This window comes from Meriones unguiculatus, chromosome 20 (assembly GCF_030254825.1).
Source record: "Meriones unguiculatus strain TT.TT164.6M chromosome 20, Bangor_MerUng_6.1, whole genome shotgun sequence".
Classification (NCBI taxonomy): Eukaryota; Metazoa; Chordata; class Mammalia; order Rodentia; family Muridae; genus Meriones; species Meriones unguiculatus.
Genome location: NC_083367.1, coordinates 21116701 through 21130185, shown reverse-complemented (window position 1 = coordinate 21130185; position 13485 = coordinate 21116701). Strand labels below are relative to the sequence as shown.

Sequence of the window (13485 nt, the reverse complement as noted above, 5' to 3'; positions counted from 1 at the left end):
ATCCGATGTTCAAGGTAATCCTGCATTGCACAGTACAAGCATAATCTCAGCACTAAGGTCTGTCCACAAAGGCAGCACCTGTAGCTGACACCTGTAACTGACACAGAATTGTACTGCCTTCCATGCAAGGGGCTTGGAGCAGGTATGGTCTGGCTTGATATCTACCACCTCTGCATGACACTCTCTTATATGTAAAGCTGTAACTGTCTTTAAGACACATAATTTTTTTCATAGTAGCATTAATTAAGCATGAATCAGCTTTACTTGAAAGAATAAAAAAATGACAAATATAGTTAAGAGACAAGCCAGAATAAATAACAACAGAATGCAGAATTCAGTGAAAACTTCAACGCCAATATATTCTTTTAACAGACACCAGTACACAAAACAGAAGTTCTAAGCATAACAGACTCTTTGTTGGTGTCCTACTAGGTTGAACTACTTGGACTCTATCGTTCCTTTCTAAATGCCAGGCTCTGCGCTTCGGCTCTGGGCTGTGGATCAGGGCAGAGCTCCTGTCTGGCAAGCACAAGGCCTCCAGGTGGGATTTCCAGCACTGGAGAAGAAACAACAACTAAGCAAGACTCAGGTTGGGCTGTCTTTATTCTCCTATCACCTCCTTTTAAAAGCTACCCTTCAACCTAGCTCTGAGTGCTGGACATCTGTGGCTTCTGGGTGACCCTCACACAGGCTCTGTGACAGTCAAGTCACAACTCTAGTCTCCTCAGGACCTTACGAATCTCTAGGAAGTACAAGGAGCCACTTGCAGTAATAATACTGAAATTTTAAAGAGCAGATCGCTCCAACTCTTCTACTCTTCTAAAAGTTTGAATGACTCATCCAAACTTACAGAAGAAACAAGACCTGGACCCAGACCCCAAAGCTCTTGTTACAATACTCATGCTTTCTTGCTTTCATGAATATATACAGGATTCAGGGGAATCTTAGACGTGTGATTCAGTTCTACCTCTACTTCTGCCCTGGTGAACTTTTCAGATAAAGAAACCCTACTGTAAGGCATGAAAAGCCTGTCTCACAAGTGTATGACCCAGAGCAGAACTGGATAAACAGCTCCACCAGGGGGGTCCATGCCCTTCCAACTGTATCACAAGGATTCAATCTCAGAAGAAGGTCAAAGTGTAGAGAAAAGGCCAGCATGACCCAGGACCTGCAGTTTCTATCCTTAGCCAGCCTGCAAGCTAAAACTGTCAACTAGAACAGTTTTATTATCCACAGCCACAGTCTCTTGCTTGCTTGGTTTGGTTTGGTTTTGGTTTTTGAAAAAAAGTGTCACTGCATAGCTCAGGCTGGCCTCAAACTCTCAGTGATATGATCATTTCTTTAGAGACTGGTGATGGTTATTCTCACAGCAGACTTGGGATACCTGTGAGAGAAACCTGGAAGACTGCAGAGTCTCGGGTATATGCTATCCAGCCTCTCACAGAAAAAAAACAACAAGACAAAACAGGTGACCAGTTCATGATGGAAGGAGAGACAGCGCTCCCTTCTAAGGGAAAACCTAAGTTGGACTGTTACCAAAGCCTAATGCCTTCAGTTTAGAAAGACGAAGGGTTAGGACAAATTGCACCATCTTCATTCTACCACAGCTTCAATGAAGCTGAATATCTTCTAGCTGGGCAGAGATTAGACTCAGGCCTGGCTGAGCTGAGCGAGACAGTGGGCTGGGAGAAGGGCTACCGACAAGGGACCTCCCAGAGCACATTCTGTTCCTCGCTGCACCTAAATGTCTCTTGGATCTTTGCCAGTCCTGGTCCCAGGATCAGGGTACTTCCCTTGATTCTAACAGCCCTACATAAAGGCAGCCAGAGACCCCTGTGAACTTTTAGGGTCAGCGATATGCACTGGCCATTCACCGCCAGTGATAGACTTAATTAGTTAGTTCATATAGTAAGTGATTAACACTCCCTTCCCAGGCCTGGTCATGGGGCTGAGTAAGATGGAGTTCAAATGGCCGCCCTCTTCTAACCTTTCTCCCTTCTGCAGAGATGGTATTTGGAGAGCAACAGAGGGCAGCCTTGTTAGAAAAGTTTCCTTCGTATTAGCTGAGAGTTTAACTTTTTTCCCCCAGATTCCTAGGAAAAATATGCCCACTCTATCACTGCAATAAAAATAAGCTCAAGTTTTTATTTGGCTTTCTGTCTCTCATATCATTTGGTTCTTTGAAGCTTCTTCCAAATTATAATCTAAAATAAGAGTGCTATAATTTTTAGAAGTTATGTTTATGTAATTTTTATAGCTAGCCACCCCAAGAAACATGCTATAATATATTATATTCCTGTTCAGTTATGAAGACACAGACTGTTTAAAAAATACCCAAACCAGAAAGCCTCGGTTTATTTAGTCTGGCTTCCTTAACATGAAGTTCTTCTTGTTCTTAAAATATTCAGCTTTGGCTGAGTTCCAAGGCAGACTTAAGCCTACTTCAGGTGTTTTGAAGAGGCTGTAAGAAAATGAGATTGAAATATAAAACCTCCTGATCACAAATGTAGCAAGCTTACTGTTGACGACAGACGACAGACCAGGTTTCCCACCGCCACAATTATAAAAATTAGCACGTCTATTTACTTGATTCCACTGCATTCCAGCAGCACGCCGCCATTCCTAACACTTACTAACGGAGCTTCAGCCATCAGGATTCTCTAACACTTTCTGAAATCTGAAATAGGCTAAAACAGAGACATCCCCTTTCGGTAGATTAAACTAGCAACCAACGGTCAACCGAATCTGTCATTAAAATAGCGTGGGACCTCTTTAAACGATGTTCTATTATAAACTCCTCCACCCACCACAGTATCTGAAAAAAAAAAAAAAAAAGCAAAAAACTGGTTCTTCTGGCAAGATTCTAACAAAGATCACACGCATTTGTTGTACTTCACAGTTTTTCTACTCCAGAGTGTAGTTATTTAACCAAAACTTGAAGGTGAAATGACTTGGGGAAGGTCGGGCCACGCTTTGAAAACTCAAACGGGGAACACTCCGTGCCGCCGACCGCTCGGCATAAGGCATTTCTGCACTCCCAATTCTGCACCCAGAACGGAACATCACCTCAGAGGGCCACAGGTGTGTGCAAAAGGAAACCCCAACACACGCTGCGGAGAGCTGACTGAAGCAATTAGCTCGCAATGCTGGGAAAAGAAAGTGTCCCTCCAGCCTTCGACTTGGACCTAGGGGCTCCGCGGCCGGACCAAGAGTAGGTCCGAGATCCCCCGCACGGTTCCAGTCCGCGGCACCTGCACAGCCGCTCGGCTCCCGCAAGCCCCCTCGCGGCTCCCCAGGAGGGGCGAGATGTAAATAGGAAGCTTGCGTCCCGCCCACGAAAACAAAACAAACCGAAATCACCCCAGAGGAGCGCCCGGGGAAACCCGGCGGCCACGGCGGGGGAGCTGCCACTCACCCGCGTTGTAGAAACGGTCCAGCACGGCGGTCTCCCCGAAGTCCAGCTTCCCGAAATGCAGGGTCTCCAGGGTGGCGCCCACCGCCTCGCACGCCTCCCGCAGGCTCTGCAGGGCCTCGCTCTCCGCCACCACCAGCTGCCCCTGGCTCGCCTCGTTGATCACATACGCCACGGTGGTCCGCCGGCCGCCCCCGCTGCCAGCGTTGCCCCGGCCTCGGGCGGCGCTGCTCCCCGGGGCGGCGGCGGGGCACGCCGTGCCAGGGGCCGCCGCGCTCTCCACGTTCCAGAAGCTGCCCGGCGGCGGCAGGGGCAGCTGGCTCGGCTCGCCCTCGGCCCCCGTCGCCGCTCCCCCGCCCCTCCGGCAGCTGCCGCCCTCCGGGATGGTGCAGAAGCCCGGGGACGCGAAGGGCGGCACGGAGAAAGTGATGCCCTCGCCGGCCTCGGTGCCCATCTCTGCCTGCCGGGCCGCCACCCCGGGATCCCCGGCCCAGACGCACCGTCTGGCCAGCCACAGCTCCGGGCTGCTCCGCGCGCGCCGGGCTAGGCAGCTGCCATCGCGCGCCGCGCCTTCGCCGCCGCCGCCGCCGCGCCGCCGCCTCCGCTCGGGCACCCTGTCCCCCGGGGCCACGCCGCTGGCCGGCGGCGGCTCGCCCCTCCTCGGCGCCTCCGTGGCCACGCCGCCCGGCCGCTGCAGGGTGGAGAGCCCGCGGGGTGGGGACGCGGGCCGCGGCGAGCGGGAAGGGACGGAGTTTCCTCCTCTTGGCGGGCGGACCAGCCAGCGGCCGAGCTGCGCGGCCCGGCAGCTCAAGGGCGCCGCGCTCGGGGAGCGGCGCGCCGACGCCGGGGAGCGCGGGCCGGCCGAGGGCGCCCTCTGGGTGCCGCGCTACCTGGAGAGCACCTTACGCGCGGGGGGCGGGCTGCCCCGGGCGCGTCCCGGAACCGCGGCGGCCGCGCCCGGCAGGACCCGCCTCGCGGCTCCCGCGCACCGACTCCGTCCCCCCCTCCTTCCTCTCGCGGGCTCGCCGCGCCCTCCGCGTCCCGGCGGCGGTCTCGCAGCCGCGCGTCCTCTCGTCCACCCGCCCCTGGCCGCCCACTCGCCGCAGCAGCACCGGGAGCCAGGGCCCGCCCCTGGGGAGGGCGCTGCTAGGAGGCTGCAGCGGGGAGCGAACCCCCCTGCTCCGGGACCTCGGGGACCGGCCGTGGGCACCGGGTGAAGCCCGGGCGCGCACCTCTGCGGGACGGCGCCGAAGGAGCGTCTGCACCCGACACCGTCGGGCTCAGCCCACCCGGCGTTCGCAGCGCTGGGAGCAGCCGCCGCCGCGGGTCCGCTCGTGGGCCGTGTGCGCTCGGACCGCGCGTGGTGACCCGCGTGCCGACAGGCGGGAGGATCCCAACTAGCGCCCTCGAGCCCCGGGCGCGAGTGGAAAGTGGTTTATAAGTGACAGGGGCGCTAAAATTAGAAGTGGTCGGCTAAATTTATCGTGGCAGCCGCTGGTAAATTGTAAAATTTCCAGTTGCTTACGCTGGTGTCGTTAATGAGTAATTGATTAGCGCCAGTGCTGAATGATTTAATATTCTCATTTATGATCTTAAAAGTCACCCCCCCCCCAAAAAAAATGCCAGATACTTGATAGAAGATGCGTGGGGAAAGTATCCAGAGTTGAAAGGGACAAGTTGATTAATTTATTAATGTTGTTGTTAAACCAGACACAAAAGAAAATGGGCCGAAGCCGGGCTCAGCGGTGTTTGCCTGTAAAGCCTGTACTTGGAGAGGCAGAGGCAGGTAGATCTCAGTGAGTTCGAAGGCAGCTTGGTCTAGAAAGCAAGTCCAGGATAGCCAAGGCTCTACAGAGAAATCCTGTCTAGAGAGGGGGAGGAGAGAGAGAGATTGAAGGAAATAAAAAAGCTCCAACTTATTTTGGGAAGCAAAACCAGATGGGTAAATTCCCAGAGAACTCTTCCAGAATGATGTAGGTCATGTTACGAAAGCCAAAACAAGCTGAGAGATAAAGGATTTGGGTTTCCTAACTTGAGGTTAGTAAATCAAATAATAGAGAAGGAAAAATGCAAATTGGATGTCTAGAGCCCCAAGGCCTTACTTAATGCTTACTTAAGAAAGGGGAGCCTGGGGGAAGGTACACATTCAGGCCACAGAAATGAGTAATTCCTAAACTGTTCCCGCATTTTATTGATAGTTTCCAAATAATAACGTTTTGTATGTGTGTCTGACCTTACTGTACTTCCCAAACAAACTGTGGAAGCCTGGGAGGCCCATCTGCTACTCAAGTTCCTTCAAAGCAGTCACTAACTTCATTTTCTCCTGAATGGCACGGTTACTTTCAGTGTGTAAGTAGCAAGCACGCATCACCAGGCTGTTCTACACGTGCTTCTTATGACCGTGTTTAGATGTGTCCAGAGGAAAACAACCCAGGGTCAGCACATGGACAGAACTGATTCATGCCCCACCACATACCCCAGGCAAACCTTCTTACCTATAAAAAATGGAACTAAGTGAGTACTTAATACATACAAGGGCAAATATTTTACAACACAAGAATGAAGGTAACTTCAGGACTGGGATTCAGAAATCTAAAAGGGAAAAATTATAAACTTGATAGGAAAATCTTTCCATGTAGTGTAATTAATGTGGACAAATAAAATGTTATCTGAGACCGATAAACGACAATCATGGGTTTCTAAAAATAGGAAAAAAATAAACATTTTTCTTTTTCAGAGGTATTTTATTTGTGTCTGTGGGTATGTGCATGAGAATGCAGATGCCCTCAGAGGTCAGCAGGTGTTAGCCCCCTGGAGCTGAGGTGCAGACGGTTGTGAGCTGCCTGATACAAGCACTGGGAACTAAATTCTGGTCCTCTACAAGAGTAGTATGTACACTAACTAGTGAGCCATCTCTCCTGCTCCAAAAGAAGTTCTTTAGAAAGAAGCATAAAGCCATATACCTTTCATGATGCTGGGCATACAAGCGACTCTTACCTATGTAAAAAGAAATTCTACTCTATTCACAATTAACATTCATATTAATATAAGCATTTTCACCAAACATATTGGCAAAATTCCTGAACTTTTACGACACACTTCTTGAGGCTGGATGTAGGAAAACAGACACTCTTATTTCTGCTGGGATGGGAAACAATGAAAACAATGGGTGTGTTAGCACACGCCTGGAATACCAGCACTCGGGAGGCTGAGCCAGAAAGATCAGCATCGGCTGCCTAGCAAGAACTTGTCTTAGCAAAAGATACACGTTTTTAAAAACAACTGTAAAGAGATACTGTCAGTATCTAGCAAAAATATATATTCAGTTATATAGAAATCCGACTTATAAACATGTACCTCCAGACCTGGGGAGATGCAAGCAATCAGAACCTGAGTTGAGAGCCCTCCCCCCGAGCACTTAAAAAAGCCAGACACACAGTGTGTACCTGCAGCCCCAGCACTGGGAACCAGGGGGCCGCAGAGACAGGTAAATCACTGAAGCTTCTAGGCTGGCCTCCTTAGACAAATTGACGTGCTGCAGGTCTGCTGAGACCCTGTCTCAAAGCATAAGTGGAGACTGAATGAGGAAGACCTTGAGTGTTGACCTCTGGCTTCTACACACGCTTGTATATGCACCTGAATACACGGGTATGTTTATGCTGAGTACACCCACACAGAGACACAAACACACAGGCACAAATGCATGTGTATATGCGTGCGCGCGCGTGCACACACACACACACACACACACACACACACGCACGCACGGATTTTTTCAAATGAATAGTGAGAAACCAAAGCTACATCTCATTTCCTTAAGCAAATGGCAGTGCATGTCTACATTTTGTTCTTCTAAAATATTGTCATAACGTCTTCGAGAGTTTTATACCATGTATTCTGATTATATTTTGATTATATCGCCTTTGTATTCTTTTTTTTAAATATTACACTGTCAGCAGTGAAGGACAAGAGGAAAAGGGAGAATGAAAGAGCTGAACCTTTCGATGAGAAGAAATTTCTAGGTAAGATGACAAACAGAGGCCAGCAGTCCTTGGGTGAGTGCAGAATGACCAGAATTCCTCCTGAGGCCTTTAGACTCCTAGAGAAGGAAGCAGAGAAGAATTTCAGGAATGTGTGTACAGGACTCTTAAGGCTTTTGTTGATCACTACTCAGCACATAGGATAAAAACACTTCAGTTCAGGCAAGATCCTTTTCTGGGCACAGCGTAAGTTCAGGGAGGTATAAAACGGACAATTTCCACAGCTAACACAGAGCTAGGGATAACTAGTGCTCCATGCCAGGTTAGAGGCCTCACAGAATATATACGCATTTGAAAGAGACCCCAAAATACCACAACTTAAAAGTGAAAGCAGATCATTCTAAAGAGCATTTTAGGTATGGCCTAGATTAGCTTAAAATTCAGAAGTTCACCCATAAGTAACCAGTTGCTTATCAGAAAAATTAATCTAATCAGAAAATCTAAACGTCCCAAGAGATGTAGCAAGAGTATTCGGTGGATAAAACACATGTCACGTGTGCCAAAGCTTACCGAACAAGAACAAAACAAAACACGACACACAACAAAGAGAAAAATCAGTAAAATGCAGGCACAGAAATGATCAGGTGTTGCAGCAAAGACTTAAAATGCAGTTATTAGTTACTGGAAATACAGGTTGTAGGTGAGTGCGTGAGCATACTGAAGAGAAAGACAAAACAGAACCAAATGGAATGGTGTGGAAACAGTATCTAAAATTTGTTTTGTTTTCTTTGTTTGTTTGTTGTTGTTTGTTTGCTTGTTTCTGAGACAGGATTTCTCTGGGTAGCCCTGGCTGTCTGGAACTCACTCTGTAGACCAAGCTGGCCCCGAACTCAGAGATCTGCCTCCAAGGTGTGCGCCACTATGCTTAGATCAAATTTTATTTTTAACTAGATGCAAATAACAGATCAGACACCATGGAAGACTAGATGAATGAACTTGAGTAGTAGAAGCAATACATAAATACACATACTTTTTCAATGTAAATTTTACCTCAAGATTTGCTCTAAGTACAAGATTTACTAAGAGGCCTTACACATCCCAGCTTGTGGTTTGCAAGTAGGTCCAGAGGAAATCTTGCACAAGATTCTAGCTAGGAATTTTCCCAGTGACTCAAGACACAATTCTCAGAGCAGAACATGTAGCAGCATGTGTGTGAAATGTTACCTACCCGGGAAACTCGGAGGTCGGGTACCCAGAAGCTCACAAAGATTCAGGACCCCATTAGAAAACAGGTGCCTAGCATGAACCGTGCTCTTCACATAGTTTAGGCACAGCAAGGTATTTTTAGCAGAGGATGAATAAAATGCTCAGAAATCCACTCTCGAACACTGACCCTTCTAAGAATAGTAGTCTCAACTCTGCTGTTTTCACTCTTCTCTGACTATTTTCAAGCTGGAGTTTATTGAAGTCACTTATGGTATAATAGAGCTGTGTGCATTACAAAAGTAGTATGACTAATAAAAACGGCGGTAAATGGATAATCAAAAATATAACAGAAATGTGTGTACTAGGAGCATGGAATGTAGAAAAGACCATTGCAACTCACAGTGACAGAAAGTGGGTCAGCAGTTCTCTAGAGAGGACAGCTTGGCCCCGGGGTGTGTATGGTGGATTCATTAATGGAAAAAACTGCCGATGATGTCACTGAAGTAGTTACATGGCTGTGTAGTTGGGCATGATGAAATAGGTTTATTATCCCAGCTTTCTAGAAGAAGCAGTGCTCACATGTTCAAGGACAGTCTGGGCTACACAGGGAGTTCTGGGCAAACAGTGGGAAGTGTGGAAATAGGTAGAGAAGGCATGAGTAAGACATTTTTGTGTTTTATAGATTTTGACTTTGGAAATATGATACTGTTTTACACAGTTATAAAGGTTAGAAAAGGAAGCTTAAAAAGTAAAAAACAAAACAAAACAATACTAATTAACCTAGGATGTGTCCCAGTGATAGGTTGTGTCATGAGACAGTCCGCAGAGACATGGCCAAAAATGGAAGAATTTGGACAGAGATAAGGACAATAAATCCAACTAATGGAAGCACACGTCACGAATTAATAATAGAGCTACAAAAAAATAATTGGCTAAACATGGATAATATTGCTGAACTGGCAAAAAGAAGGGAAGGAATTACATGCAAATACCACTTCCTATCTCCCAGTGTGGACTGGACACATTAGTATAGTCCTGTAATACCAAAACTCAGGAAGCTGAGGCTGGAGAATCATGAGTTCAAGGCCTTCCCAGACTACATAATAAAACCATGTCTCAAAAGGAAAAAAAGGAAAAAACATGCAAATCCCAGCTGTTTCTGAGAACACTCACATAAATGAATGAGAAAAAGTTATTCTTTACAAAAGCAGCCTGACAAATAAATAAAAAATAAATGATGTATAGGATATAATCATTTCGCAGCACTTAATGAGTTAATATCAACAGCTAACGATATCTCTAAAAGAGAGAAAACCAAAAAATTCCAAGGCTCTGATAGAAGGTCATACCATTACTGGCCTATGAAATAATTTCACCCACAATGAAACAAAAACTCACTTTGATCCTGAACATGTGTCTAGATTGAAATAATTTTAATAGAAGACAAAGGAAGTGTGAAAGTAAGTACAACATAGGGATACAACCAGCAAAATTCAAACCTCAACAACAAGACGCATAACAACCTTAGATCATTCAGGTTGCTGTTACATGTATTATAATTGGGTTGTTATAATTTGTAAAAATTTATTTATATGCGCATATGCTCCACACACACACACACACACTGACTAAAATAAGTCAAAATGCAAACAAAACTAGAAAAAAAGTAAAATTGTTGTAGAGCATAAATAAATCACAATGGCAGGACATAGAGAAATTAACCTCAAACTGACCAGGAAATGTCTTCCTTGATGGTTCTCCTTCATGATGCTGGGAACCTATTCTGTTGGGGGAGCAAAAAAAAAAAAAAAAAAAAAAAAACAAAACAAACAACAGCAACAAAAAACATCAAATGCCTTACTTACCCTAGGACCCTGCCTGCTGAAATAGTTACCTGCCTGGCAAAATATGTCCACTAATGCAATAGTGGCATGGCAGTTATGGGGTAACCATGGCTCTTTGCTTGGATTTGAGGCCCTACTCCATAGAAAAGAATTTCATTCCTGGCACTAAAATCTTAGCCCAAAGTTCATCACTGGGGAGCTCATAGGCCCTAGATTGAGAACAGTTATTGTTATTTTGTTAAATGCCTTCTAAACTTTCCTTTTAAGTATTCATATGTATAGCCATAGACAAGGGCTTCTCTCAACCTTGTCTGAAGAAGCATCTTTCTAGAGCATGCAGCAGCCAGTGAGAAAATGCATAACTGGCCAAAGGGCTGGGCATAAGAGACTCTGTATTCTGTCCTAAATGGGTCATCTATATATATTCACACCAGAAAGAACATAAGAACTGGAAGATGAAAGGGAACGCCATAAAATTCAGTCCTCTGGATGTAACGCAGATACTGCAGTCATGAACTCACAGCAGCATTAGCTACCTGCACAAGATCTGTGCAAAATCAAGTCAGGCAAAATCCCAGCACAGATGGGATTTAGTTATTTAGTGGGCTTTTTTTTTTTTGAGAAGAATTTCTCTGTGTAGCCTTGTCTCTCCTGGACTTGCTTTGTAGATCAATCAGACTGGACTCGAACTCACAGAGATCCACCTGCCTCTGCCTCCCTGAGTGCTGGGATCACAGGTGTGCACTGCTCTGCCTGGCTACCAGTATAATTTTAAAGTGAAAATGGCAGACTTATTCTATCTGAGATCAGGACTGTGTGTGTGTGTGTGTGTGTAAATAAGAGTAAAGAGTAAAATAAAAGAAAATGTAGTATTGTTAATGCTAAGGTATACTGTTAATAAAGTTAATGCTAAGTTATCCTGGCCCTATTTGTGTTTTATATATTAAGTTATACCAGCCTTAAGAATGTAGAACATAGTAAAAGAAGAAAGAAGTTGATTGTCTATCCCTATTTATTCCCTGGAAGAAAATATATTTTCTAAGTACTCTGAATTCTTATTTCCCCATGTTTTTTTTTTTTTTACTTCAACAGTGTGCATTTCTACTCAAATAATACTGTTTTTAAAATATATGCTTGTCTTTTTGCAACTTATATGCATGTATATATGTATATATTTATATGTATACTCACACATGTAAGTGTATGTTTCAAATACATATAAATATATACATATGTGTATATATAAATGAGACATTTAAATAAATGTTAAAAACAGTAAGTTGCAAAAGGACAAGTGTGTAATTTGAAAGCAGTTTAAGGTCAGCCTGGGCAACATAACATGGTTTTATCTAAAATACAGGAAGGGCCAGAAAAATGGCTTAGCAGGTAAAGGTGCTCAGGCTGCACTGGGTCAGTCTGTGTCTTTGTAAAATTGGAGACTACACTTTTAGAGGAGATTCAGAACTGCCATGCACTCTTTCTTTGAAGTTCATGGCGTATTTTCCTATCTTTAAAGTCTCTGTTCTTCTCCCACTCACTGTTAAATTTCCTTCTGCTCCCCACCTCCCATTTACAAAAACTTCACCTTTTAGTTTCAAACGAATGCGCTCATAGTCTCCCCTTCTATATGAAAACAGTTTGTAGTGAAATAATCATGCACCCTGGCGTGTACAAGTTTTAGATAATCACCCGTGAGCCCTGAGATCTGAGTGTCTTTTCCCAATTCAATAGACTTCCAATGTTTATGTGACTCATGGCACTCCTTGCTCTTTTTGGAAAGAACTGCAACTTTTACCTGTAAAACAAATGACCTTACTATATAAACCCAAGTCTTAACATTTATAAAATATTTAAAATCTAGAAACAACTCTCTTCCTGTTGCTTCGCTGGGATTCCTCTTCTCAAATACAGACAGCTCCATCATCTGTCATATTCTGGCCTTATTTCGATTTCTACTTTCTAAGGTACCCAGACAATTCAGAAGGTAATTTCAGAACACCTGACCACTCCAGATGAGGTGTTTTCTACTCATTTAAAGACAGCCCACTGGGTGTGGTGGTGAATTCCTTTAATTCCAGCACTTGGGAAGAGACAGGTGGGTCTCTGTGAGTTTGAGGCCAGCCTGATTGACATACTGAGTTCCGACACAGCCAAGGCTGTCTCAACAAATAGATAGATAAATAAATAAATAAATAATAAAATAAAGACAACCAAAACCATAAAAGGAAATAAAAACAAAAAGAGCAGGATAACCTCTAATGCATTTTTATAAGACACTTATCTTGGTCATTCTAAGCCCACTATGTCAAGAGCATTCTCTTTGGCCAGCTCCTCTTCAAAGTGAAAAACAATAAGAACTCCCCCTCTCCCATCCCAACAAGAGGTGACCCTGCTGAGGTTGCCTGAGTTGTGTATAGACCCAGACCCATGTATGTTACATGAGGCTGAGCCATGGTCTTAAGGCTTGGTGTTTGTGTGGGTATGAGTGCATACAGTCCCCATGAGAACCTACAAAAAAAAAAATAGTCAAAGGTGTAGCAGACAAAACTGACAGCTGCTGAGGAGGTCCATTTCTACTAACTTGTGGCTTTGAGGAAATTGCTGGCCCTAACAGCTTCGAGATGAATTCCATAGCACTAACCCTACCCACTTTTTCTTTAGCCCTTGTGACTCTATTAATATTTCCTAAGGACCCAAATGTTGAAACAGACAAGAGAGACTATTGCGGTCTCTAGTCCTACTGCCCAGCATGAATGGGATTGGAGGAGAGTCAGTGAAACTATTGAATGACAAAGGCACTTCATGTTTATACTACAAATGACTTTTTAAAAGACAGTTTATTCTTTAATTATGAGTACTCACCTAGCTGCGTGTGGATATGTGCATGTGAGTGCAGATGCCTGTGGAGGCCAGAAGAGGGCATTAGATTCCTGAGAGCTCAAGTTACATGCAGTTGTGAGCAGCCCACAGTGGGTGCTGTGAACCTATCTGTGTCCTCTGCTCAAGAGAAGTACTTAATTGTGCTCTTAATTGCTGAGCTATC

General features: G+C 45.2%; 1 protein-coding gene across 3 annotated transcripts in view; it reads right to left on the bottom strand.

Annotated features, from left to right (window-relative positions):
• Map3k5 (mitogen-activated protein kinase kinase kinase 5) overlaps window positions 1–4205 on the bottom strand; it is a 189191-nt gene extending 184986 nt beyond the window's left edge. The window contains exon 1 of one of the 3 annotated variants that reach the window (XM_060373479.1): window positions 3416–4205. In XM_060373479.1, the coding sequence (XP_060229462.1) occupies window positions 3416–3866 (451 nt within the window). In that variant the 5' untranslated portion in view covers window positions 3867–4205. The remainder of the gene's footprint in view (window positions 1–3415) is intronic. The other 2 variants (XM_060373477.1, XM_060373478.1) reach the window with 2 other exon arrangements.
• Between the last annotated feature and the right edge of the window lie 9280 nt (window positions 4206–13485).